The sequence below is a fragment of the Trachurus japonicus genome, chromosome 23 (assembly GCF_045865225.1).
Source record: "Trachurus japonicus isolate A0001 chromosome 23, Traja_1.0".
Taxonomy (NCBI): domain Eukaryota; kingdom Metazoa; phylum Chordata; class Actinopteri; order Carangiformes; family Carangidae; genus Trachurus; species Trachurus japonicus.
In genome coordinates, this window is record NC_140929.1 from 17,317,521 (window position 1) to 17,344,709 (window position 27,189).

The 27,189-nt window shown below is 42.2% G+C and overlaps 2 protein-coding genes across 6 annotated transcripts; one reads left to right on the forward strand and one right to left on the reverse strand.

The window, feature by feature from the left end:
* Positions 1 to 9: 9 nt before the first annotated feature.
* On the reverse strand, positions 10 to 8,555 carry hcfc2 (host cell factor C2). Of its 3 annotated transcripts, none has more exons than XM_085769004.1 (17): positions 8,331 to 8,555; positions 6,595 to 6,743; positions 6,347 to 6,507; positions 5,271 to 5,473; positions 5,009 to 5,093; positions 4,809 to 4,912; positions 4,483 to 4,713; positions 4,197 to 4,400; positions 3,644 to 3,708; positions 3,384 to 3,489; positions 3,125 to 3,181; positions 2,975 to 3,027; positions 2,756 to 2,893; positions 2,470 to 2,667; positions 1,539 to 1,836; positions 1,383 to 1,455; positions 10 to 299 (listed from the first exon to the last, which is right to left on the reverse strand). In XM_085769004.1, the coding sequence occupies exons 1-17, from the start codon at positions 8,494 to 8,496 to the stop codon at positions 290 to 292; spliced, it is 2,301 nt and encodes a 766-aa protein (XP_085625130.1). In that variant the 5' UTR covers positions 8,497 to 8,555; the 3' UTR covers positions 10 to 289. The 3 variants fall into 3 exon arrangements, with proteins under 3 accessions (XP_085625130.1, XP_085625131.1, XP_085625132.1); XM_085769005.1 differs by having other exon boundaries at positions 2,756 to 2,890; positions 8,331 to 8,544; XM_085769006.1 differs by having other exon boundaries at positions 3,384 to 3,471; positions 3,638 to 3,708; positions 8,331 to 8,544.
* A 4,282-nt stretch (positions 8,556 to 12,837) lies between these two features.
* Positions 12,838 to 24,129, forward strand: LOC146962783 (ETS domain-containing protein Elk-3-like). Of its 3 annotated transcripts, none has more exons than XM_085769124.1 (5): positions 12,838 to 12,976; positions 16,432 to 16,667; positions 16,899 to 17,615; positions 18,956 to 19,078; positions 22,670 to 24,129. In XM_085769124.1, the coding sequence occupies exons 2-5, from the start codon at positions 16,461 to 16,463 to the stop codon at positions 22,763 to 22,765; spliced, it is 1,143 nt and encodes a 380-aa protein (XP_085625250.1). In that variant the 5' UTR covers positions 12,838 to 12,976; positions 16,432 to 16,460; the 3' UTR covers positions 22,766 to 24,129. The 3 variants fall into 3 exon arrangements, with proteins under 3 accessions (XP_085625250.1, XP_085625248.1, XP_085625247.1); XM_085769122.1 differs by having other exon boundaries at positions 12,838 to 12,972; XM_085769121.1 differs by having other exon boundaries at positions 12,838 to 12,968.
* The last annotated feature ends 3,060 nt before the right edge of the window (positions 24,130 to 27,189 follow it).

The window sequence follows — 27,189 nt, forward strand, 5'->3', positions numbered from 1 at the left end:
TGGGTGGTGAAGTTAGTGCAAAGGCAATTCTAACCTGGAAAGACTTTTAAATAATAGTGGTAACAGTTGTAGTTTGGTCTACACCATGTCATAGTATTATTTCACAAAGTGTTACTAAAATAGCCAAGTGGTTTCACATTCTGTGAAACTGTACATATATTTACAATGGCATAATTAAATATGTAAAAAAATAAATTAACAAAACTCTCTGGGTAATATCATACAACATCTGAACGGCGTACATCACTCCCTGAGTCTGTTCCCCAAACTTTCACTGGACCCGACCTTTTCAGCTGGAGCTGCGGGAAAAGAAAAAAGAAAAAAAGAACATGTGAAGGCAGGTTTTCAATATAAAGTTCAAGAGAAAACATGAGTTTAATGTGCAGGGGTTAAAACAAAAAAAAATCTTTTGACTGAAATTTATTTTGCAAGCCCCCCCCCCCACTCAGCGTTCCTTCGTCCGGTGTGCATTATTGTCGTCATTTTTGCCTTGTATTATAAACCTGATGAAGGAACCTTGTTCTAAAAGTGTTGTTTCTTTGATTCTTCAATAAATGATTCTGCATATGCATAAACCTGAAGATGCACACTGCCTGCAAGCTCTGAAGTGGTCAAAAAGGTGAGTCACCAAATCCCTGTAGGGGGGTCTGGGGGGGAAAAAAATTGTGATTTTAACACATAAATGAAGCATTCTGGTGTAGGCTACTCTGAGAAGAACATTCTGGTGTACTCTGGTGTTCATTCTGGTGTACTCTATTTCAGATAGAAAAAAAAAACATTGAGTAGGCCTACTGACTAAGGTTCCCCTATCATTGTATGGCAACAAGGCAAGAATGGCTGGAGTGTATGAAACTTAAACTGAACTCAGAACTGGTCTAGTGGGGAGCAAAAACAAATTTCAAGGCATTAATCTAGGGGTCTGGACCAGCCATTCAAGGGCCCGTTTCCTCTGCTATTTGTCCGTGCAGCGGTGCACCGCGGACATGCACGGTAAAAAAAAACAAAAACGAATGCGCGCCGCCACGTCCGCTCAGACCGCGGCGGCGGACCAACATATGACCAACAGGTCCGCTTGTGCCGACGTCAACAGCTGCAGGAGACCCAACGCTACTACGTACCGGTATAGACTGGTATAGACCGGTATCTGCCTCCAGCGAGTGACAGTCACGTCACCGGGCTCATACGGCAGGCCAGGGTTGCCAGATAGTGCGAAAAATATCCCCCACACTCTTACTTTTTTACTTCAGTTAGTTTTATTGGTTGAGAGCAGCGTTAGTAAACCACAACAAAAACACGTGTAGCCTTTTTTTCTCCCCTCATTTTTTCTCATTGACGGAAATCCGTCGTGGCGACGGATTACTTTAACCCCTGAATGTGGTTACCTGTCAGCGGCGTCCTGGTCAGCGTCAGCGCTGTTGTCTGCTTTAGATGCGGATGAACGCAGTTTACAGGGATCTGAAAGGACAGGAGGAGGAACAACGTTGGCGTCTGTCCACGGGGACCAGTGAGTGGAGACTAGAAACAACAAGCTCACCCACCTTGAATCCAGCGGATCTGCGTTGCCGGGCCGTAGCCCTGCTCGTTCTTGGCGGCGATGCGGAAGACGACGGCTGGCCGGTTGGAGGCGGAGCAGTCGATGTGGGCGTCGTCCAGGTGGGTGGAGTTGACGGAGCACGACGTTTTAGTGCCGCGGTAGATCCTGATGAAGGCCATCTGTCCCGGACGCTCCGACGTACTAGAGCGGCTCTTCCTCACCGCCATGTACATGGAGTACTCCAGGATGCGGCCCGACGGAGAGGGCGGAGACTCCCATGTGATGTGGACTGAATCATTGGCCTGAACAGAAGAGGACGGATTAGAATAACACAGCTCTTCTTTTTTTTTATCAGCGTGACACCCATCTCCACATCCTGATGTGCTCAGAATAGGGATGTCTATTGTCGATTACTTGTTTTCACAATTAATCGCGGTATTAAATGCCACAATTAATTCATCTTAAAGATTCTTAAATACTGTCACTTTCCAAAAAAGATTATGTTGGAAACACAGAGGCAGACGTGCACAAAGGTTAAGGTAAATGTAAGAAATACTGGTCCATTTACCTAACATAACATACAATTGGTAGGAATTTAAATGGTAGCGTCTCATTTGTGATAAAAAAACAAACAATTAAAATAAACTTGGTATACAGTAGATGACAATTAATGATTTGAATATTTAACACACTTCCCCTGGAGGATTAATAATTGGTTATATATGAATAGTAGATACTTAAAATATGTAGTGTAAAAATTTGTAATGTAATTATATTTTGACTGTATTTGATTTTACACATTCATATGTTGTGAAATTAATTAATGCATAATAATCGTGATAATCGTAATACCATGATTATTTCTCTGACAATAACCGTACAAAGAAAATCTATAATCGTGACATCCCTCGCTCAGAAAAAACTTCACACACCACCTTGGTGATCTTGACAGCAGAGGGCGCTCCAGGGAAACCAGGCTGGCAGGTCTTGAACTCGCTGACTGAGCTGAAGTCTCCCTGGCCGAAGCAGTTGATGCCCGCGACCCTGAACCTGTAGGTCTGACCTGGACTGAGCTCCTGCTTCTTTCTGCCCTCGTAGTCCTGAGGCCCTGGCAGCTTCCTCTGGTGGTGGGGCTGATGGGAAGAGAAAGCACAGACAAGACGATGAGTGGATTATCCTCAACTAGAGGAACAGCAAGAGGATGCTGTTGTGGGTTTTTACCTCTTTATTATTTGGGGGCCGGCAGCCGATGGTTGACATCACCTGGTCACTGTCAGCAGGGAGGAAGTAGTGGCTGACCTCAGAGAAGAGGGCTTTGAACACACCCACGTCAAACCACACGGCCTGGCCTGAATCCTGCTGAACCCAGAGGTGACAGTTCTTAGTTTGGACCAAACCAAATCAAAAGGTCTAAAAAGTCCCTTCAGAGGTGAACCTCACCTGATCCATATGGGCATAGAAATCTGCTGTCTTGTCGGTGGAAACAGGTTTGTCTGTCAAAGATTTAAAAAAAAAAGAAGTCCACATTGAGCTTCTGGAGCTGAGTCAGTAAGTTGATGACTGACATTTGAGCATGAGCTTCATCCTTACCTGACTGATGCTGAGCTGAGCTGCTGACCTCTGCTGCTGATGTCTCATGTCCAGCAGCTACAACAAACACAACACAGCAGAAACACATTTCATCAGCTCAACAGAACTAATACTGCACCAGTAAAAACATTCACTGGTGGAGTCCTCTAACATCAAACACACACAGTCCAACTTTTGTCTTGGTCTAGGTTTACATGTGTGGAGCTGAACATTCTGGTTATCCCAGTTAAAGGGCAGACTGGATCCTGACAGGACTTACAGCAGCTCTTGGGGTCTGAGACCTTGGGGTCTCTTGCAGCACTCCTCCCCCCTGGTCCTTGGCTCTCTGAGGATTTCAATGAAGTTTCCTGCTGTACCGAAATATCCTGAAATTAAAGGAGGAAATTTAAGAATGAGACTTTTTTGTTTTAAACAGGAAGCACCACTGGCGTATTATTCCACCTAAACAACAACATAGGCTTAGCTGTTCACTGCATCTGACTCCAGACATGTATTATTTGTTAGGTCAGTCACACCTACCTGAGTTGAAACCTTCTCCTCTCTATTTGTGGTTCTTTCATTTTCAGTCTGAAGGGTCTGTACACCTGAGAGAAGACAGTCAAGCAAGGTTTTAGTGTAATGACACAAAGTTGATGTTTTTCACCCTGACAGGTACTACGTCCATTTTGTCCTTCCCCCCGTCCTGCACTGACACGCTGCAGAAACATTCACCTGGAAGAGAGCTACACATCTTTTTTTAAACATTAACAATAATAATGATGAAAATAAAATGAATAAATACATAATTAATAACAATACTACTAGAAAAAGTAAAGGAAAAAAGAGGATGTATACTCATATATACCTACATGTCCATACACATATGCAACCACCTATGCTTAGTCAACATTCTAAATATATATATAAAATATATATAGATATAATCTGTGCATCCATAGACACTTATATCACTGTGTGTGTACTATAAGAATCATGGTGGGAGAGAATTAAATAATAATAAATAAATAAATAAATAACTATGAAATAAAATTAAAATAAAATCATGAGCTACATATATCTGCTTTCCTCTCACCTGCAGGATCTTTATCCTTTCCCTCTTGTGTATCTGTCTGTGTGGGATCACCCAGTTTGCCCAGTGGATTGCTGCTCTTTGGAGGATACACTGGCTGGATTTGAAGGATGTAGCAGTCTGCTGCAGCCAGGGGGCGCCATGCCACATGGAGCATGCTGACTGTGGACTTGATGAGCAGCACTGGCTCTGGAGGGCCTGGTTTATCTGGTACAGAGCACAGATTATAATCCTGAGTCACTGTTTTTTTGTGTGTGGCTGTGTCACTCACTTGTAAAGGAGTCCTCACCTGTCTCCAGGTACCACAGATCCTTGCAGCAGACCTGGTAGTTCCAGCTCTTACGATATCCATCACGGCCACTCCAGATGTAGAGCCTGGAGCCCACGGCGGCGGAGCAGTGGCCGGCCCTGGCTCTGGGCCTGCAGGCGTACGGGTCGTCACTCTGGGGTCCCTGGCTCTGCAGCTGGGACTCGATGTCGTCCTGCTCCTCTGGACCCAAGCTGTGCCAGCTCATTGTCTCTGTAGTATGAAAACAAGGCAACAGTGAACCTGCTCACAGTTTCATCATGAGAATGACAACGTTTCAATGACATATCTTGGTGAGAAGCACTGACCTAAGTTGAGCACATTTAAAGAGTTGGAGCAGATCCACTTGGGTTCTAAATCATCGTCTTCATCACACTCTGAAAGAGGAATCCAGCCTCCAAACACATACATCCTGCAGACAGAGCGACACATGAAGAGAGAGTCAAAGAGAGAGGACTTTTGATGGCACAAGAGTTCAAGATTATATCTGTTAATGTGAATCCCTCACTTGTTCCCGATGACATTAGCAGAGTGAAGGCTTCTGGGAAGTGGCATGGAACCTCTTGTTTGAGGCGTTGACCACACCATAGTGTCTGAACAAGAGTGAGGGTTAAAGATGAGATCATTTAAATATTCCAAACAACTCCTTCTTGCTTCCTTTAAGACGTACCAACATGTAAATAAACCATAGTTTTGCATTTAAGTCCGCACAAAACTGTATGGATGAATAGAGTTCTAGTTTTCCCTCCAGAAAGAGAAGGTTGTCCTACCAAGGTCAAGCTGCCACAGGTCGCTTAACCGGCATCCTTGCATCCCTCCATAGATGTAGAGCTTGGTGGAGCTGTGGCCGCTGTAAGCCACCGAGCTGTGAGACTCCCGCGCTGAAGGACCTCCACCTTTTGTTTCTGGGATGCTCCAGCCTCTCGCCCCGGACAACGACTGCAGCTCCAGCTCATAAAGGTCACTCATGTACCTGAGAAGGTCAAAGAAGAAAAAAAAGGTCATTGCCAAACTGTACAATCTCCGTGCTGCTCAGTTAGATTCAACACTGACATTGTATTTGCACTGGGAGCATATATTTATATTTTGAATTAATGAAATTGTTTATTTCAGTCACATAAAACCAGCATCAAAATCAACCGTTTTGTGTGGACAGTTTAGCCACATGCAACCATACATTTCAGACACAAAAAATCAGAAAAGGAATAGGCTATTTGCCTATCCTATACACTCCATAGAATTAAATGACCTAGAATATCAATAGTACAATATAATACGACAAAAATTATCATTGCTGTATTTATAATTATTAATTATTTTACATTTTATCTATATATTTTACTTTTCTTAAAAGTCAACAGAGATCTACATAACTTCAACTCATCACTGAGCTTATTCCCAAAATTGAAACACATTTGCATTTTACATTTTTAAAGTTTTCACTTTACACATTTCAGAAATCAATAACCCTCTTAAATTATAGTTTCCTTTTCTTAATTTAAATAACTGAAGAATACAAACTGGAAGGCTGTTATTCTTTACTCGAAAAATTATTTCCATTGTTTTTAAGAACACAATATCTGAAAATTTCAATGCACATGATCTTATAAATAATGGGTTAGTAGGTTCACAATAACACGCTTTGTTTATTATTCTAATTACTCTTTTTTGAAGTTTAATTATAGGGTCTATGTTTCTTTCATATACATTTCCCCAGACCTCAACACAATATGTCATACAGTATATAGCAATATAAGAGAATAATATGCAGATATTTCTTATTCAATAAGTCCCTTGTTTTATAAAGAATAGTACAGTAAAGTAATGATTCATATCTGCACTTTACCTTGGTACATTCCCATTGGGATCTTCGCTGTCATTGGCCAGGCCCCCGAACAGGTAACACTTATTACCCACTAGAGTGAAGCTGTGACCAATCCGAGGGCAGGGAGGTAAGCCATTCCTGGGTGCTCTGGGCTTCAGTTTCTTCCACAGCCAGCGACTAGCCTGAATCACACAGTGCCAAAAATGAGATTTTATAATCTGCTACATTACATCACGAGGATCAATACAGAACAAATGTGACAGCGGTACCTGAAGTTCATAGAGGCTGTTGGTGTATTTTCCATATTCCACCATGCCGCCAAAGAGGAGCACTCGAGTTCCTTCGCATACAAAGCCGTGGGCGGCACAACCAGGGGGGATGTCACCCCTCACTGCAGGCAGGAACCACTGCTTAGAGACTGGAAGAGAGAGCAGACAACAGTCACTGCATTAAAGAGGAGATCCTGATCCATCTGCAACCAACTCTCACAGGCAAAGCTATTAGTGCCACACTGAGATAAGTCTTATCTAGACATAACGTAACACTTTATAATAAGTATGCACTACTAAGCATTAATAAATACTGAATTCTTAATTTATAACGTATGAATACTCATTAGTATGTAGTTTATAAATACAGTTAGTACTTATCAATGATGAGTAAAACATTTTTAACTGCGTTTATAAACTACATACTAATGAGTATTCATGTGTTATAAATGAAGAATTCAGTATTTAATGCTTAACTAATGCTTAATAGTGAGTACTTATTATTGTTACCGACAACTTCACTCTCCAATAGTGCTGGACACTACTTAGATAGCTGATTATGTATCTTACATAATCTGCTAGTTATCTCGAAATAAAACAAAACGGTAATGTAAAATTCAAAGATGCACGAATTAAAATGCATTTTGAGTTGAAAGTATAAAGGCCAAAACAAGACAAAAGCTTTCAAAACTTTTAAGAAATAATAAAAAAGAACTAGTGAGACTGGTAAATTTGTTTTCATTCTTCCTTTGTGAAGCAAAACGCTCCCACACACTGTCTCCAACTTTTGCAGCCAAATTGTAATTTCATCAATAAAAATTTGTGACGCGAATCTACATTAGGTAATTTCTTTTCATTTTTTATATCATATCGTGAGTACGGTATTTCGTATCGTGAGTTAACTATTTCGTTACAAACTACTGATCATGATCAGGCAGACCATGTATATGTGATAATAAAGTAAAATATAATACAGAGAGTCATGTGCGCTCTAATAATTCCACTCAGCTGAGTTTAGTCTACTTGATCACAGGTCATACATTAACCAAAAAACTAAAATAACACACTGTTTCTGGGAAAATGCTGGAATGTCGTGATTCTCTCTCAGTTCAGGAGGTTTAGCCATAGAGACACTGCAGCTGTGTGAACAGGTAACTCATAAAGATATTCCTTCCCTTACATTGCTTTGATTGTTTGTATTTTCAAAAGTTGGCAAGACAAAAATGATTTAAAAAAAAAATCTAAGTACTTGAATCCCTGTGCACAAATGAACGACCAGAAAGTTACAGCAAAATGTAGGTAGTTAAACTTACTAGTTTATTTACTTACTTATTTACTGTATTTAGACAAACGTTCTGTAACACATGCATTTACAACAATACATCATTTTATAGCATCTTGTTTATTTAAAGCTTTGCCTAAACGACGTTTTCATCCCTGACCTGCTTTAACGTTAACGTTACTCGACATTGTGTCATCAGTTAACACAACAATAACCGACACCGCTGCATGTATTGACCTCAGAGAAAAGTGGGGACTGGAGCTAGCTGGTCTGCAGAGCAGAGGAACCGCTGTTCAGCTCCCGGTAGTGCCCAGTTTACAACAACAAAGCCACATTACCGTCAACAACTGCGACACAGCTGCCGAACACCAGTCAGGCAAACGTTAGCTCCTTTTGCATGCTAAAAACATTACCCGCTAACTTGCTAGTTAGCCTCCGGCTAACATTAGCTTACCAGTATTGTAAACATGGAGGTCCTCCGCTATCCCTTCGTTCCCGCCGCCAAACACAACAATCAGCTCCCGTATCGCCGCAGCCCGGTGTCCATGTCTGGAGCGAGGTACCACACCTGTAACAGGGTGGACTTTCTTCCATTGCGGCGCTCCTGCATCAGTGGTCATCTTCCCGTTACAAGCCCCAAGTTTGGCGCTGTTGACGTTTCAAAGATGGGGGCGGGGCCAAAGAGACATCAACCAGAGAGGCGAGCTAAACAGGACGTCTCACTCTGCCCCTTTTTCGGGATCAAAAATTAAAGTCATTTATGTAGCCTACTAATAAAGAGTGTTCTAAATTGATAACGGAAATTGGCAGGATCTATTTATTGGGTCTACGCGGCTTCAATATAGAGACTGTATAAAACCAACCCTAACGTCACTGAAAGAATGTCTAGAAGACAAGTTGATGAAGAAACTATAAAAGTTGGCCCAGAGATAGAGGCAGTCTGCTCAAAGTGCTGGACAGAAACCTGGGATTGTTCCTTTATTCTTCTTCGTATATTTTCTTTTATCAGTAGTAAATAGTGGGATTCCTACTTTTTTGTATGTTAATAGACCCTTTTTTTTATGTCTCCAGACTAGCTACAGTCTGGTGTCTATTGAGGCTGTAGGACGACCAGCAAGGTCAGTTTGTGTGAGACAAAAGTTGGGATAGCTATGTAGCCTATTGTCACAGCATTTTACATTATTGTCAGATAAACACAGTGCTGATTTTTCACCAAAAGTATGATCCATTACTGTGAGCTCAAATATAAAAAATGGTTAGGTGAAGAAAGATGAAATATTCAACTTTAATGTCTTAATCAGGTCCAGGGTGGGATTAAAAAAAAGGGAAGGTGGGTCATGAGGCTGTCACAAAATCAGTCACTCTACCCTGATGATTTTATCCCCAAGAAGAACTAGCCCAAATAAAAATGTCTGAAAATTCTGATAAGTGTGGGGCAAGTGAACAATATTGGTTTTGTAATCAGACTTGGAACAAGAGTTTTGGTTTGATTAAATGAAATGTAGAATCTTTTTTTTTTCCCCTCCCCCCACCAGGGAGTACAAATGCTGCAGAGGGAAGGTCAAAGAACTGGTACCTATGAGGCTGTATGGAAGGACAAATGAAAACAAAAACACCAATGAAAATTTTGCAACACAATAATTTATTATTTAGATTCAATTAAAATGTAGTTCGCTGAGTCCTTTGGAACTATGGAGGTGAAATCAAACGTTGGGCAACATCATAAGTTGATCAGCAGTTTCCTGAGGGGGCTTTTCCTGGAGATTTTCTGGTAGAGCTGCGTAGTTTATTCAGCCTTTTCTTCAGGTAGTTGTTGCTTGTTGGGGGTGTTTCGCAATACAGAACGCCATAGACAGCTTCCGGTCAGCCTGCAAGAACAAGTGACACTTGCATGAAAAAAACATATTCCACAGTAATATGAAAGAAAGTTTGTCACCCTCTCTCATTTTCAACCCAACAGTAAATTAATATAGGCTATTTATGCGTGTGCATATACTACACTCACTGGACTGAGAGCAGGCCGAAGCTGTGAGCCGACGGTCCACATTCTTGTTTTTAGGGGTGAGGGGACGAGGGCAGCTGGCCCTCACCTTTTTCTGTGAAATTGAGATAAAACAAAATGTGAGAAAGAGACAAATAGAGCATCAGTAAATTGCTTAAAGCTTAACATGAGTTTCTTTCTTTTTAAGAGCAGTGACAGATGTAGGCTATACTATGGCAGTATCATTCACTATTAACTTGATCATAGTATAAACACCAATTATCAGTAAACAGTATCTTCTGACCTCTAAGTTTCTCCAAGATTACATTATATAGTACATACTACTGCAAATTAAGAGAAAAAAAAAAAAACACCTAAAAGCATTTTTTAAACTGATTCAATTCAGCTAGGGTACTGGGATGACCCTGTACATTGATGAAAAATATTGGAATCATTTAGAAACACCGAAAACATTAACCACAGTATATATTGTTAAGACCCTATGCTACCTTTTGAGCATTAGCTTGGTTGAGCTAAGACTGTAGGTGGCTCGCTTTGCTTGTCCACTCCTCCTGAGCTGATGTTTGAGACAGAGTCGGGAGGCTGACAGAAACTCAAAGACAGCCAACTGTGAACAGGCTGCTCTCATCTGAGAAGAAAAATAGAAAAGACTTTACACCAACTATTCACACTGCAAGATGCGTTTGTTCATGTTGATATTCAAGGATGCAAGTGTTGCATGAGTTAAGGAATCAGATTCTTTTACAACAAAAGAAACTTTGTGTCATTACCTGAGAGGACAGCACACCATTTTCTTCTGTCAGCTCATCCACTTTGTGATATTTTAAGCAAAATAAAGACCTTAAGAGCACCTCCTCACTGAGCATAAAGATGTGTTTGTAACCTAAGACAAAAAAGCAAAGCAGTTTCTTTAATTTATTTTCCACTGAGGTCTTGACATGTATAATGTATGCATTACATATTTTCATCTGCATACAAAATACAAGATTTCCTACAGTAAGTGGTGTTACCATGGCATCATCAGAAAGGGTTACTACTACAGTGTAAAAAAAACAAAAAAAAACCTACATTTAAAAAATTGACCGAGCACTGTAGTGCACACTTACCTGGATAAGTTGAAGAAAGACCAAGGTGACAGGGAAGAAGTTACCAGGGAACAAATCCATGATCTTGAGACAAAGTGATACTGCAACTGGTTAATGTGACACTCTGAAGAAATCAAAATTGCAAACAGAAATGAAAAAAGCATTATTATGCCGAGCAGATCTGAACACCCAAAGTTTGTGACACATTTGATGTGAAGGGATTTAATCAAACTTTTAAATAAAAAATACTTAGAAAGTGGTACTGTTCTGTGCCAGAACTGCAGTCTTGCTGATCATCTCCCTCTCCAACTGCTTATCCAAAGTCCATGGGATGTTGGCATGTCAATTATAGATCTTAACTTTGTGTATTCTGCCTTTCATTCCCACAGCAAGTCATCTCTGATCATTCGCTGCTGCATTTTCCTCATCTGGGATTTAGAGTGTTCATAATATCGTGCGCAGAGAGAGACTACAGATGCATTGGAGAGGGAGATGATCAGCAAGACTGCAGTTCTGGCACAGAACAGTACCACTTTCTAAATATTTTTATTTAAAAGTTTGATTAAATCCCTTCACACTCACTGGAAGAGTTGAGTTTAAATGCAAGGCTGACTATCAGTCAGTGACCCTTCTCTTGTTTACACAGACCAAACATCTCAACACACTTCTCCACCTGACAGTGTATAAACCACTTTCAGCAATATGGCCCCATCTTTTAAGTCAGCGACAGTTTTCGGTGGGACAGTTTTATGCTGTCGACCTATAAAAGTCATTTGAAGAGTCAGTTCAACAAAGCTGCAGCTATTTAACGTTGATTAGGCACCCTGGAGAATTTACACTACACAGCTACTGTTACGAACAACTTACCCAGCAGAGAAGAGCCTTAACACCCCCACAAGTTGATGGGGTCAGCCATAGGGGTCAGCCATCAGCCATCTCGGCTGACCCCATATGCACAGTCCCGCTGCTTCCTGAATTTAAGGCATTTCCTGTCTTACATGATTGGACAAACTGATTAATCCAGGTGTGTCTGAGTAGTCACAATGATCAGACACACCTGGATTAATCAGGAGCTGTGCATAAAGCCCATTCAAACAGGGCTGTTGTTGGAGATTGAACCAACCAATCACGTCTCACGTATCGACGCATCAGAAAAGCGGCCGCACCATCATCACGTATACGTTGTATTCAGATGAGTGGCAGAAAGTGACCCTCGCATTCACTGAATGCCCCACGGTTAGATGAGACTCTGCTCCGGATCATTCTCTGTTCAGCTTGTTTGGACTTGATATGAATTAAAATTGAATGCTATTGAATATGTCATTATTATCTTTTTTTTTTTTAATTAAAGTGACGGGTAAAAATAGATTATGGTGGAATTTTTATGACCCCGTCAGTCAAAATGACCGATAACGAGAAAGTGTAGCGCAACCTCTGGTGTGCAGGAACAGGAACCCCTCCCGGTGAACAGGAAGGGTGACGTCAGTTGTCAGTTGGCTTCACGCTGTGTGTAGACGGAATTACAATATTTGCTGTATGTGCGCGCACCAGACCGTGTGTGTGTGTGTGTGTAGAGAGAGAGAGAGAGAGAGAGAGAGAGAGAGAGAGAGAGAGAGAGAGAGAGAAAATGTTTTTTAAGTGGATGATTTCAGGTGTGTGTGTGTGTGTGTGACGGAGTGATTTAAAGGAGTGTTTATAGGAAATTAAGGTTCTTTCTCTCTGTGTGTGTGTGTGTGTGCGCGTTTGTGTGTGTGCGCGCGCGCGTGTGTGTACAGACGGGAATACTGCGCCAGAGGAAGTGCGCCGGTTCTCCGTCTGCGCGTCCCGACTTCCTGCTCTGAGGAGGGAGAGAGAAAAGCAGCGGATCCGCTTTCAGTCAGCAGCAGTGGCAGCAGCATGGAGCCCCGACACTACACACACTCTACGCTTTAAGACACAAACACACACACACCACATCAACAGAGAGAGACAGAGAGACAGAGGAGCAGCTGCCGTCCACCGCTGGGTAGGTAGGTGCATGTTTCCTTCTATCTACATCTTTTGAAGTTTCTGTGCGCGCTTGTGCGTAATGGAGAGAGGACAGAATCTGTGTGAGCTGTCGCTGTTTTCTCTGAAATGTTCAAATGTTTCACTGTCAAACTTGAAAACACTTCATAGTCGCGCGCCAAGTGTTAAAAACTGCGCGTAAAAGTATCAACGCTGTGCGCAAACGGTGTCAAAACTTCAGGGGCTCTGCGCTTTGGTATACGCACAATGCGCAAAGTCGCACCAGTTGGTTTTCGCTACATTTGGAAATAAGAAGAAGAAGGAGAAGAAGGAGAACGCTTAGTGAGCGCGCTGCTGTGGAAAAAAAAAATCGGCCGTGGCTCCTTTAAAAGCCAGTAGTAGACTTTCTGGTTTGTCTGGACCTCGCAGACTAATTGCCATGCGCTTCCGGATTGAAGCTGGCAGCAGACAACATCTTGAAAATGAGTCACTGGTGCAAAACAAAGAATCATTTGAGTTCCAACAACCCCCCCACCCTCCCACCCCCTTACACACACACACACACACACACACACACACACACACACACACACACACACACACACACACACACACACACACACACACACACACACACTTCCAAAAATAAGGAATAAGCAGCTCAGAGAATATGGATCATGCCATGGTTTGTGCCTGCTGGTCTGCAGACTGTCCACAAGACACTGCAAGTGTGTATCTGATGGATTTACGTCTGGAGCATGAGAATGTTCATGAATGGTTCATATTGTGTGAGAGAGCAGAGAGTTTATAGACGGATGGATTTCCCTGCTGTTTATTTATCACACTGGCCAAGTGAACAGTATCAGCACAGATGCTGATCATTTCTGCATCTGCTATGTGTTAACAGCACCAGTGCTTTATACAAATGTGATAAGATAAAAATGTGTGTACATGCAGGTGTGTGTGTGTGTGTGTGTGTGTGTGTGTTCCTGGCAGTTCCCAGTGACAGGAAGCTCTGCCTCAGAGAGGGAAGGAAGGCCTTTCTCTGGAAAAGACACTTGTGAAGCTGAATGACAGGAAGTCCTCATTTAGACAGACACCAGTTCCTCCGTCACACACACACACGCACACACACCCACGTGCATGAAGAAGAAAGCAAGGATATGGCAGGTTGTGTGTGTTTGTGGTGATGGGTCTGTTGGGTCATTGTTCACAGCTCTGCTGCTTGGTTTCCTGTCAGAGAGACAATGGCATGAAGACGGCTTCACGCTGCGTTGTATCTTGAATCACAGGGATTATTGCTAAACCATATGTTGTTGTGAGTGGAGGTAGTTTAACATCACTTTTTGGCTCCACTGCACCTCCACTGTGGTGGATGACACGGTTGCCATGGGGATTTCTGATGCAACTGCAATGTCTCCACACTGTCATATTGTCATGGTTGCAAATTAAATCTAGTCACAAGATATTTGTTGTTGGTTTGGCAGGAAGTAGTTTTGTATTTCCTGTCATTAAGGCACTTTGATGTGACACAGACAGAGACAGACAGATGAACAGACAGAGACAGAGACAGAGACAGTCGGCCTTACAGTCTGGTTTCCAGGTAAACACGCCGGTTAGACCCAGGCTTGTCTTGGCAGGTCACTGACCACATCCTGCTTTATCACCATGGAAACATCTGGAAACCAACCAATGTCTGGCCATCTTCCTCTCTTTCTCTACAACACACACATGCACAAACACACACATACACACATTTTATTGTTTTGTGTCTATAAATGAAAAGGAACATGTTGTCCACCTCCATGTCGTGGTCAGTTAACCTCAGTTTCTGTACCTGTTAGCTGCCACACACCACTGCTGAACACACAAAAGGTCTCAACCTGTCTACATGTCTAAGTTTGTATACTTTGTTTTTTGTTTGTTGTATGCTTGTTGCACTTTACTATGGGAATTCTGCAATAGAATCTGCACTTATTAGCATTTTATTACGGGCATTTGTGCAATATAATCCAGCAGTATAGTGCACAATGTAGCTCTTTGTATGAGCATTTTGCAATAGAATTTCAACATCTTGCTAGTTGATCTTATGTGGTCCCCAACTCATACTCTGTGTTGTTGTGTTTTTTCTATTTTTTATTGTTGTTGTTCTCTCTCCTTCTCTTTTTGTTAAAGCTTTGTAATTCTTGTTTTCCTACCTAACACCTACCTGCCAATGGGACAAGAGATGGAAGTTAGCCATATGGCTATAATTTCATTCATATTTATATTATAAATTTCCATTATGTACTGTCCCATTTCTTAAATAAATAAATTCAAATTCAAATTCAAAACATCAGCAGACAGTCTCTCAAATTCATTTTCTTTTTCTATTTCAAATAATAGTCACACGGAAAAGTCAAGATGCTTACGTGAATATGTTAAAGGGTAATTGGAACCACGGAGGAATAAGGAATGATTGTTGCTAATTGCATAGGACCTAAAATAGAGAGTTTGGCTTCACTGCAGCATGAAAATATTTCAATCATCATGTGGGTAATACAGCTAACTCTGTTCATTCATTTAGCGTTTCATTTGTCTCCTCTTCTAAAAAGCTCCACCTTCCCCAAAGGTTTAAACATGGAGGACGCATGCACACACTCATCCCTCAGCATCACTGGCAGTTTTTCTCTCACTGATGTTTCCTCCCTCCTGTTTATGTGTCAGTGAGGTGTAGGTTTCGTATCTTGCAGCAGGAGCACACAGTGAAGCCGATTGTTGTTGTTTGTTTGTGGGTTCACGGTCCGGGACAGGAAATTCCCGGTCTGAGTCAGGGGTGGTGTTGTGCACTGTCAGCAGTGCTGTGATTGTGGGTTTTAGTGGATTTTGCATCAGAGATGATGGTAACAGTCCTCCTCCTGCTCTCCACCCACCTCCCCTCGTTCTCCTTCCTTCTCTCCATTACTGTGCTGCACATCACAATTATTTTGGACTGATATGTTGATCTTTATTAGTTCTTTAAAGCTTGTTATTACTATCCTTTTAACTCTTTTATAAGTTGTGTATTATTAATTATATATTTATTATGCTATTGGTTGTTGTCTTGCTGCACAGCCAATTGCCTCATGGGGACAAATTGATTGAGATTTAGATTGTTTCCCTTTAACCCCTTAACAGAGTTGACACTTTAAATGCAGAGCATTAAACACAGTCTGATTTAAAGACCTTTTATTGTGAATATTAAAGCTGCAGTCATCACATTGTTTCTAATACTGTAAAACTTCAATCAAAGAGCTGCAGGATGTGTATGAATAAGGCCAGTTGCAGTGATGAATCCACAGAGAGCTATAAGCCACATGTACAGTTTCTGATGTAATGAAACCTTCTGCGAAGCAGACAAACATGTGATGTGAAAACGTTTGAGACCTCCCTCCCGGTCTGAGAGCATCGGTCCAACAGAGATGTTCCAACAACTCACTTTGATTCTTCATCAACCCTGGCAGGTTGCCTGTGTCTCTGGTGTGGTCCCGTCATGGAGAGCTCCATCACACTGTGGCAGTTCCTGCTGCAGCTTCTGCTCGACCAAAGCCACAAACATCTGATCTGCTGGACGTCCAATGACGGTGAGTTCAAGCTGCTCAAGTCGGAGGAAGTGGCCAAGCTGTGGGGGCTGCGCAAGAACAAGACCAACATGAACTACGACAAGCTGAGCAGAGCTCTGCGCTACTACTACGACAAGGTACGCAAAACACACACAAACACGCCTACTTATACGTTAAAGGGATAGTTCAACATTTTGGCAAATGGCCTTTTGCCATAATCCCTATAGTTTTAGGAGTACAGTAGGTTCATTACCTTTAATTGTCGGTGCAAGCTGTTTTTAGATTGGCGGGGCAGAGACGTGAGCTCTGCACGGCGCGCAGTATTTTCCCTCATCATCTCTGAATCTCATGTCTGATCTCCTCTGCAGAACATCATCAAGAAGGTGATTGGCCAGAAGTTTGTCTACAAGTTTGTGTCATTCCCTGAGATCCTGAAGATGGACCCTGCAATGGTGGAGTCGGGTCGCGCCACCGAGGAGAGTGGGGGGGCCACATCAGAGCCTGACGCCGAAGAGGATGAAGTCGGCGGCAGAAACGAGTTTCTCCAGTCCGGCCTGTTCTCCTCCTTCACCGTCAGCTCCCTGCAGCGCTCCTTGGAACCACAGCGGCCCATCAAGATGGAGCCCAGGACCGATCACCACGACGACAGCTCCTCCGTCATCCGATTCATCACCAACCGTGGCCACTCCTCCCTCCCGCCCACCCCGCCCCCGTCCTCCACCGACACCTTCAGGGTGTCTCCGCGGCAAGCGCGATCCTCCTCCTGCTCCTCCTCCCCACCACAAAGCCCCTCCCACACGCCGTGGAGGGGCCGCAGCCAGAGCACGGACGTCGGCGCGCCGGAGCAGAACGCTCAACCGCTGAACCTGTCATCAGGTCAGAGAGAGAGGGAGTGGTCACAGACCTCCACCACACTAGACAGGAGGGGATTGGCCAATAGCACACCTCTGAGGAGCAGGAAACCCAAAGGCTTAGAAATCTCTGCCCCCTCCCTCCTCCTGACAGGAAGTGACTTAGTCTCCATCGCCCTCAACAGCCCAGCACTGCCCTCAGGGTCCCTGACCCCCGCCTTCCTCACCACACAGGTACGACATCACACAGAACGTTTTAATGCCACGCTTCGAACACCAGAGTTGGGAAGAGAGAGGGAGGACTTGGAGCAGATGAGGAAAATCAGACGGGGAGGAGATAGACAGACGTGAGCAGAAAGAAAGGAGGAGGAGGGGGAGAAGGAGGAGGGGGAGAAGGTTCATAAGTGAAGCCATATGTTTCTGAAGCTCCTGATTCACTGGCAACAACACACTGACCAAAGCAGGACAGTCTGACTGCTCAGGCATCCAGCACTGATCCACTGAGTCAGATGCTGGTGTGTGTGTGTGTGTGTGTGTGTGTGTGTGCATCAGTAGAAGTGTGTGTTAAACCGTGCCCTCTCTACTCTGTATGTGTTTTTAGGTTTTAGTGAATGCACCCTGTCAAAATAAAACTCCATGAAACCACCTGGTACCAGTTATTGGTCCTGGTGGAAGAAGCTCAGTGGAAATGAACCTGAGCTGTTCATGAGTGGTTCCTTGATTTGAGGATCAGAAAGACACAGTCCTGTATTTCTTTACAGAAGGACTTCCAGCTGGTTTCCTGCCTCAAAAAGTTGTTTTTAAATTCATTTTATTTCTTTATCAGCCTGCCAGTGCGAAGAGGTGACAGGAAATGGGGAGGGGATGCACAATGAGTCAGATGCAAACCGGGGACGTTGTGGTTCCTGGTCAGAGCCTTAAACCCGCAGGCTGCCAGGTCGCCTCTAACAGTCTGAACTTCTTTATCTAGCAGAATTAGGTTGCATGTGTTACATGTCTGTGGAGCATCGCGTAAAGAAACTAGAATCACCTCCTGCTCTGCTCAGTTTCAGGTGACACGGCCTGTTTACAGAGTCAGAGATAATATGAACCATTGAAGTGACATTTTGTCATAATTACTCTGTGAAGTTTTGAGTTATGGTTAAAAAGTGTTTTCAGATGTCACAGTGACCCATAAGTGTTACTTGCTAGTAGGTGCTACTCTCACTCTCAAGGTCTCATCAAAGTGTTACTGAAAAATTGTGTCCATGAGCGTGGGACAGACAGATGGACCTGAACACACTGAACACTCCCTGCTCTGACAGAGGAAAGAAAGTTAATGATCAGAGGTTTAACTCCAGGTTTTTGTTGACAGAATGAGAGAGAAAACCAGACATGATGAATTGTGTATGAACAGTTTCCTGACCTGGAGTCAGTCTGCCAAGTCCATCTGTCTGGATGTGAGTTCACTAGAGGGCAGACTTGGCTTTGAGCTTCACCATAGTCTGTGCAGCTCTGCTGCTGCCAGACCAAACACTGACTGAATCTTGGTGAATTCATCCTCTCATATTTACTGTGGGCTTCTGTCTGTGCAGACTCCGTCTGGTCTGCTGCTCACCCCCAGCCCTCTACTCTCCAGTATCCACTTCTGGTCCAGCCTGAGTCCAGTGGGACCCCTCAGCCCCGCCCAGCTCCAGAGCCATGCCCCCCTCTTCCAGGTAATGCTCATACACATACACAAGCATTTACAGACTTAGAAAATCCTCAGGACTGACCCCAACCCTGAACCGACCCACCTCAGCCCTAGACCTACAACAGAACCAGGCTGCTACACTTAAAACCAACCAGTACATATAATATTATTATAAAGTCCTTTATTCAGCAGGTTGTCTGATTAAGAGTAACCTGTGTACAAAAATAAATACTGTGTAGTTCATACATAGACACACATACATTTAAAATGGACACACACAAACATAAATAAGCCTGTCCAAGTGTTAATGTACAGTACGTGTGTAATGTCATATATTGTATCTGGAACCAGTGTTTCAGAGTCTGTTGTGAGGAAGTTTTGCTGAGCTGCAGAAGAGTCGTATAGATAAACTACAATGCTGCTCCATTCTGTCTGTGAAGGACCATCCCACCTCTTATAGGATGCAGCTGTGATGCACAAGGTCAGGAGGCTTCAGTGTGATAGGACCATCTGTGTGTCATCCAGATAGGCTGCTCTGATGGGGCCTGCAGCAGAAAGAGGGAGATGAGACGTCAGAGAGAAGCTGTGATTGGAGGAGGAATAAAGAAAGCTAGAGAGAGGGTTTAAGAGAGAAGATGTGTTTTCTCTTTAAGGTTTACTTTGATGTTTTCTGCTTATCTGAGCCCTATAGTTATGGAATCACTTAAAGGTCCAGTGTGTAATAATTGTCAAGGTTTATTGGCAAAATCTGAATATACTACCCATGAATATATTTATATCAGTGTATAATCACTATAAAATAAAATTAGTTTGGTTTTCGTAGCCTTATAATTCTGCTTTTATAAACACATATAGCAAGGGTCTCGCTTTAGAGAGTAAACCAAGAAGAAGGAGGAAACAGCAGACATATGGTAAAATGGTTTAGATCTTCACCTCATCGCCCCATGCTCCTGAAATACTCCCAGTCGTCCAAGTCATGGTAAACAAGTTGTTTTGTCCTCAGAGGCCACCGTCACTTTGCTGATGGGAGGGGTGAGTGCGGGCGAGTGAATAAGCGCTGCAATCTAGAATTTGAACACTAGATATCACGGCCCCCCCCCCATTTTACACACTGGACCTTTAAAGTGGATTAAGCTGTGATTGTACTGTATGTTACACAGCAGCACATGTCTGAGCTCATGGTGACAAAAAGAGCTTCTGACAATGAGCAGGGCCGTTGTATAGGGGAGAAAGGTGATGATAAGGGGCCCAGCGCCCAGTAGGGCCTGAAAAAACCCCAGTAGTCTAATCTTTGTATGACTGAATTATTCTGCATAAGACCCTGACTAATACTCATAGTAATGCTGCATTAGCATCACAACAAAGTAGGCTAAATAAAAAATGATAATAATACATAATTTAGTCTAAGAAAAAGAAGTGGGAAAAGTCAGGGGCCCACTTTAGTATTCTTTCAGGGGCCCAGGAATCCTAGCAACGGCCCTGACAATGAGTAAAATCCCATTGAATCTGATTCATTTTAGCCAACTCTGTGGTTGATAGAGGTGAGGTGTAGATGAAAACTGAAGGTGTGTTGTGCACTGGTCCAGGTCCGGAGTGTTGGTTTGTCAAAGGACAAGGACCAAGGACTTTGTCTCTGAAGTAGAGGAGGGAAGGAAACTATAGTGCTGTGTACACACAAGCACAAACACACAAGGTCCATCTCTGTATTTATGTAAATCAATTTGATCAACTATGATGTGAGAAATCACTGATGGCTTCAAGTCCAGATCTGCTTCCCTCTGTCCGTCTATAAACCAATAACTGGAGGCTCTCTGTCGCCTCTCCACGCTGCACATCTACCTCCTCTACAGTTGTTTTCACAGTTGTGTGTTTGCGTGTGTGTTTGTCTGGTTCACCGTGTGCCAGGGTTTCAAAATAAGCTGCAGATGTTTCCGCTCTGGTGTGGATGAGAGGAGGGGGCAACTTCCTGTTGGTTCTGGGGGAAAGGGTGAGGGCTGGTTGGTCAGGAGCCCCTCCCATGTCAACTCAATGACACACACACACATTTTGAGCTATTGCTTTCATGGGCAACACTAGCACATCAAAACTGAACAGCAGCTGGTTAGCAACTTAACAGATCCAAAGAAAGTTGAGAAAAATAGTGAAAGATAATAGATCGATAATTTTATTGTGAAGAATTCAAAATGTAATTTTTTAAAATGAAATTACATATTTCACCAAAATTTTCCTGTTTTTGCAAATTATTTTTTGGCGGTCTTATAATACTTCTGTGGCCCACCAGGGGGCACTGAACCTCTAAAAGCATGATTTGTTTTTTTCTTGCATTTGTTAACTATCTTTAAGCTGATGTCTTTAAGGAGACATTACATTACAGTTGGTTGAAGAAAAGACAAAATCGTTGACCTAGATTGGGAACGACACTGGGCCCAGAGTGGATCGTTGTGCTACACTTGTGGATCATATTTCCAGCATTGACTCACTGGAAATTTCTGAAAACAACAGAAACAGCAAAATCAAACCCAACGTTAAAAAATGTCCTGATAAAGCAGATGACGCTCACCTGTGTGGATGGAAACAGTATGTCTGTATCAGAAATGATATAATTTCCTACTAATGTTCAGCAGAGACTGTGCTACTCAGGGGTTTGAGTCGTCTGATACCAGAGTGTATATTATTAAGATCACTCTGGTCAAACTTCCTAATATTAGGAAGGGATAGTTCAACATAATCCCTATAGTTTTAGCAGTAGTTTCATTATTTAATTGTTGGTGCAAGCTGTTTTTAGATTGGTGGGGCAGAGACGTGAGCTCTGCATGGCGCACGGTATTTCCGCCTTTCCCTCATCAAACTCATCAAATACACAATCCAACAACTTCAAAACACTCTGGTGGATAAATTGGGACCTGCACATTCACCACGCTATGAGATAATAACGGAACGTTACGAGACAGAGTTGTTTTCGAGGCAAATATATAGCTGGAACTACATTCCAGACATGGCTGCTTGGCTAAGTGACATTAAAAGCGAAAGTAGTTCCAAGTATTTGCTTCATGTGTCGTAATGTTACATAATTATATGTTATTATTTCATAGCATGGCGAATGTGCAGGTCACAACTTGTCCATCAGAGTGTTTTGTAGTTGTTGGATTGTGTATTTAGTTTGATGAGGAAAATGTGGAAATACCGTGTAGCTTGCGTCTCTGCCCCGCTGATCTAAAAGCAGCTTGCACCAACAATTAAAGGTAATGAACATACTCCTAAAACTATACGGATTATGGCAATAGGCGAATTTGCCAAAATGTTGAAATATCCCTTTAAGAACTGTGACAGTAGAAATGGAAAGATTGTGATATTTGCTTTACACTGGTCTTCTTTCTTTCCAACCAAGCGAATCTGAGATGGTTCGAAGACAAATATACAGTCAGCTTGAATACAAACACAGAACTGGGGAGGTGGTGATACTTTCAAACGTCGCTATACAGTACCAACATGTGGTGTGCTCTAACTACTCGACCACCGAATGCCCCAGCAATCTCATGCATTTGGTGACACATCATAGACCAACAGCAGATATAGTGGAGTGTTTCTGAGCCTAACTCCATTTTTCTCCCTGCAGTTTCCCTCCCGGCTGAATGGACCTCTCTCAGTGCCTTTGCCCAGTCTAGACACTCCAGCTCCACTGCTGCTGTCCCCGGGTTCCCACAAGACCTGATGCCAACCTGAGTCCCAAGAGAGGGACCTGGGCCAAACCAGACTGAGCTGGTCCTGACACCAGTCAGGACTGAAGTGATCAGCCTTCACCTCTGATGATGAACCACGTTGGAGTCTGATTACAGTTTGACCTGAAACCTGTTCCTCTACATGTATAGTACGAGGGAACAGGAGCTTCACGCTGAAGCGTTGCTCTCTGAGAAGAGTGTTTGACATCTGCAGTTTCACTTTCTTTATGTCTTTTGTATTTGGTGTATTCCTCTTTTCAAGATGTCTCACTTTGTATCTCATCTCATTACATCTCATCTCATTGTTCCTCCTGCTCTGACTGATCTCAGTTTCCACATCTGACTGGAACCCTGGAGATGTGAGGAAATCCCTAAAAGACTGAGGGTTTTACAGGTGACACGTACAGAGCCAGAAACCAGAGAGTTGTCTATCTTATGTAAATAATTGATTTATAGCACTTTCATATCTATGTTTTAATGAAGCTACAGCCTCTGGTTATAGTATGTTAGCATAAAGAAACAGGGAAACCGCAACCTAAAAAACGCAACCTGCAACATTTACTCTTTGGTTTTTGTCAGGATCACCATAATGTGTCCATAATGTGCTAATGGACAATACTCATTAATTCACGAGCCACTAAGCAGATTTCCTTAATTTTGAAGAGGCTGTCTGTTTCTTGCTGAGTCTTTATGCTAAGCTAAACTAACTGGCTGTAGCTTTATGAGTGGTGTCTTCTTAACTGACTCACAGAGCCATAGAGCAAATAATCGTCATAATCTCCCTCACATTTGGTAATAGAACTGGACCAGAACTGGAGGATCAGACGCTACAGGCTCCACAGGCCAGTAAAGAAACTTTGCAACTGATAGAAAGTAGAAGATAATTAATGATGCTTTGTGTTTTCTCTGTGTATTTCTATTAATAGACCAAATCTACAAATGTGCACAATTTCGATCTGCTATATCAACCTGCATCAACACATTCCATGAGAATGAGGCAACAGGTCTTTGCACCATTGTGACAGTTGTTTTACACAGATCTGGATTCTTTGAGCCTGAACCTCCGGCGACCCCCCCCCCAGCAGAGCTCCGACTGGCTGGAGATGAAACTCTCTGAAAATCCTTATCTTGTTTCATGTGTTACTTTGTGTTTGTGACACTGTGAACGTGTAGTTTGATGCTCTTTTATTTCTTTTTTAAATGCACTGTACTTTACGCCTTGTACCAGCTGTGCCTTCAGATTAATATAATGTATGAAGCTTTAAACAACAACACACATTGTTGCACAAAAGGATTTTGTTTTGTTTTTTGGAAAATGGCTCCTGGTTATTTTTATAAAGAAGTTAATGGACATGTATCCTGAGTGATTCTCTTATTGCTTTTTTGTTGAAATGGCTCTGAGAGCTCGACGCTCTGCAGCTCAAGGAACCCATGCAGACAGACAAAACACGAGCACCTTCACAAAACATGTTGACAACACATGAGCTGCAAATATATACAACTAAATGAGTTTTACAAACTAAAGTAAATACATGCAACACAACAGAAGTGTTTCCAGGGGACACAAAAACGTGACGCACTGTGTGGCTGTGGTAGAAATCATTCAGAACTGTGATTGCTCTTAGTCCATTGTATAGGGAGGTTTTTTTTTCTTGTGCTGTCTGAAATTAGGCTATAGAGAGAATTATTATGCACCAATGGCCTCACCAGTTGACATTTACCATCATGCATTGCGCTTACACAGGAAGACATAAAAACGGAGCAGAGAAAATGAGCTGAGAAGAGTCCAACAGTCAAACTGATCCGTGTTAGTCTCCTCAACCTGGATGCAAAACGTCATGAGGTCAAGGATAGATGTGAGGGAGAGAAGACGACTGTGCATGATCATAATCAACCCATCCTAACAAATAGAAAAAGTGAGTAATAATTTGATATAAATAAAGTCCAAATGATTATATTCAGACATGAGTAAGTAGAGTTTCCTGTCACAGGTGCATATGCAATTTCATTATAATTGTTAAGTACAGAATTGATTTATAGTGCTTTACAGAAGGAGGAGGGGACTTAGTGAAACACTAGACTCTAGGGGCTTCAGTATTTTGTTCATATTGTTATTAAAAATTCAGTCTGCTTGTTTTCCATGGTGACTCCTACTTGGATTTTAAGAGGAGGAATCTGTATTTATGGATTTGCTCTTCAATTGATCATACTTTTCAGAAGGATTGCACACAACACAAACATGGAACAGTTACTGTGACACTTCTCTTCCTATCATGAAGAAAGACTCAGTGTTTACTATGTTCAAGGAGATGAGGTTTGAGGCACCTGAAGCTCCCTCTGTCATTGCGTATAGCAGTGGTTCCCAACCTTTTTTGGCTCGTGACTCATTTTGGCATCAATAATTCTGGTGACCCCATCAATCAAGATGCACCAGCTCGATTTTTACATGTTGCATTTGATTTGAACTCAATTTATGTTTCAGAAAGTGAAAGTATAGAATACAGCTGTTTAAGGTTATCTGTGGGGTTTTAATCATAATTTTTAAAAGAATAATAATTATTTTAAAAAAATATTTTTATCAATCTTTTTTTTTTTTTACTAATGACTAGACATTTCAGGCGACCCCATTTGAATTCCAGGCAACGACCCCAAGGTTGAAATACACTGGTGTAGAGAATTCAACCAGCTCTTATGACTGAGTCTGGTGTTTCCTGACTTTGAAGTAATAAAGATGGAGAGTTGGTTAGCTTAATACTGTTAGAAAATCAGCTGAAAGGAAATGTATTATAATGTCAATATGGTACGATTAAGTGCTCTTAACCCTGCTATAAGCTTTAGGTCTGGCACTTTTTTGTATCCTTTAGTAACACTTTTGTTGTGTTGAGTATATTTGCAGCATGTGTTGCCAATTGAATGAGAATGTTTTCTGCAGGTGTTGTCTGTGTCTTGCGTTTTCTTGAGTTGCAGTGTGTTGAGCCCTCTGGGCCACCGTACAAAGTGAATGGTGATCCGCTCAAAGAACGAAGCTGCACAGACTGCGTATGAAACAGATTAAATTTTACTTTTGATGGTTATGAGAAATAAATAGTTCCAGTAAAAAGAGTCACACACCAACTGTTCATCGGCAGCTCAGTGTTTCAGAGTGTGTTCACAACACAGCAGGCCTTCCATGCATCAGGCACACGCACGCACACACGCACGCACAAGCACGCCCGCATACGTTCAGACATTTCACATGAATTCAGGTCATTCACACATTTTCAAAAAAGTACAGTTTTACAATGATAAATATTTAACCACTGTAGAAATCTCCTGTCATGCATGTTTCTGCTGTTCATGTACAAAACGTCCTGTTAGCACAAACACAGTCTGCAGCTCATAATGGAACAATCCTCAGTCCTCTGTGGGATCTAGAGTCAAGCCAGGTGCTTAGTTTCCTCACTGTGAAGCTACCTGGTGAAGAACTGTGGCTCAGAGTAATTGACACATTCATACTAATATGACTTGAACCCGTGTGTCACAATCAGTTACATGGTTTCAAATACAAATCATCTCCAGTCACCTATTTGTCTTGAGTTGAGCGTTAATTTATGAAGTGATCAGCTGATTATTCAGCTTCTGAAAATAAAACTCTCGTCCATTTTCAAAGGAATAAATGTCAGTGGCCAAAAGACTGAAGTGACAGGATTATTACACTATTTTGCTGCAAACTGTCTTTAAAGTTAATGTTTATTACATTAATGATCTCTGTTATTAACAAGTTTAATCGAGCCTCCAGAACTTTTCTAGTATCTTCTACCCATTTAGAAAACTCTGCTGCTGCTCTGATAAATCCTTTAAACGTAAGTTTGAAACTTTTATGTAAAAGTTCAACTAAACAGAAACATGTGATGATTGGTGCATCCCTGGTGTCATTTAGGACAGATACTGTATGTCTCTGTCTTTGCTACAGTCAGCGTAGTAACTGGTCGGACTTCTCCATTAATCTGTCACTGAACAGAACAATTCCCGTTCACTTTCTTGGTCAAAGTTGAACACAATAGAAGTGGATTAATCAGCAGAAATAAGATAAATAAGTTGTTTTCCTTGAGGGGCCGATGATGTTGAACGTTTATGTGTATTTGTGTGGCTGCTAGCTTGCTAATTAGCTCAGCTTTTTTGAAGTGGGGTTGTATGAGCTACGGATGCCCATTAAGTACACTAGATGCAGTAGAGAGGTCTACTGACAGGCCTTTCTACTGCAATTAATGGGCATTTGTAGCTCATACAACCCCACTTCAAAAAAAGATGAAATATCCCATTAAGATTGACAACACTCCATTAAATATGAAGCTGGTTATCTAAGCTTAGCTTATCATAAAAACTGGAGCCAGGAGTCTAAAAGCATCTCTGAAGCTAATTAAAACCTGTTTGTTAA

Bases quoted from the DNA above. Each gene is read 5' to 3' on its own strand.
- hcfc2 (XM_085769004.1), bottom strand. From the start codon at position 8,496: ATGACCACTGATGCAGGAGCGCCGCAATGGAAGAAAGTCCACCCTGTT. The intron at 3,182-3,383 runs GTAAGTCCTGTC...TGTTTGTTGTAG, and splicing joins CTCAGACCCCAAGAGCTGCT to CTGCTGGACATGAGACATCA. The intron at 1,837-2,469 runs GTGGTGTGTGAA...TCTTCTGTTCAG, and splicing joins CTGCTGTCAAGATCACCAAG to GCCAATGATTCAGTCCACAT.
- LOC146962783 (XM_085769124.1), top strand. From the start codon at position 16,461: ATGGAGAGCTCCATCACACTGTGGCAGTTCCTGCTGCAGCTTCTGCTC. The intron at 17,616-18,955 runs GTACGACATCAC...CTGTCTGTGCAG, and splicing joins CCGCCTTCCTCACCACACAG to ACTCCGTCTGGTCTGCTGCT. The intron at 19,079-22,669 runs GTAATGCTCATA...TTCTCCCTGCAG, and splicing joins GCCATGCCCCCCTCTTCCAG to TTTCCCTCCCGGCTGAATGG.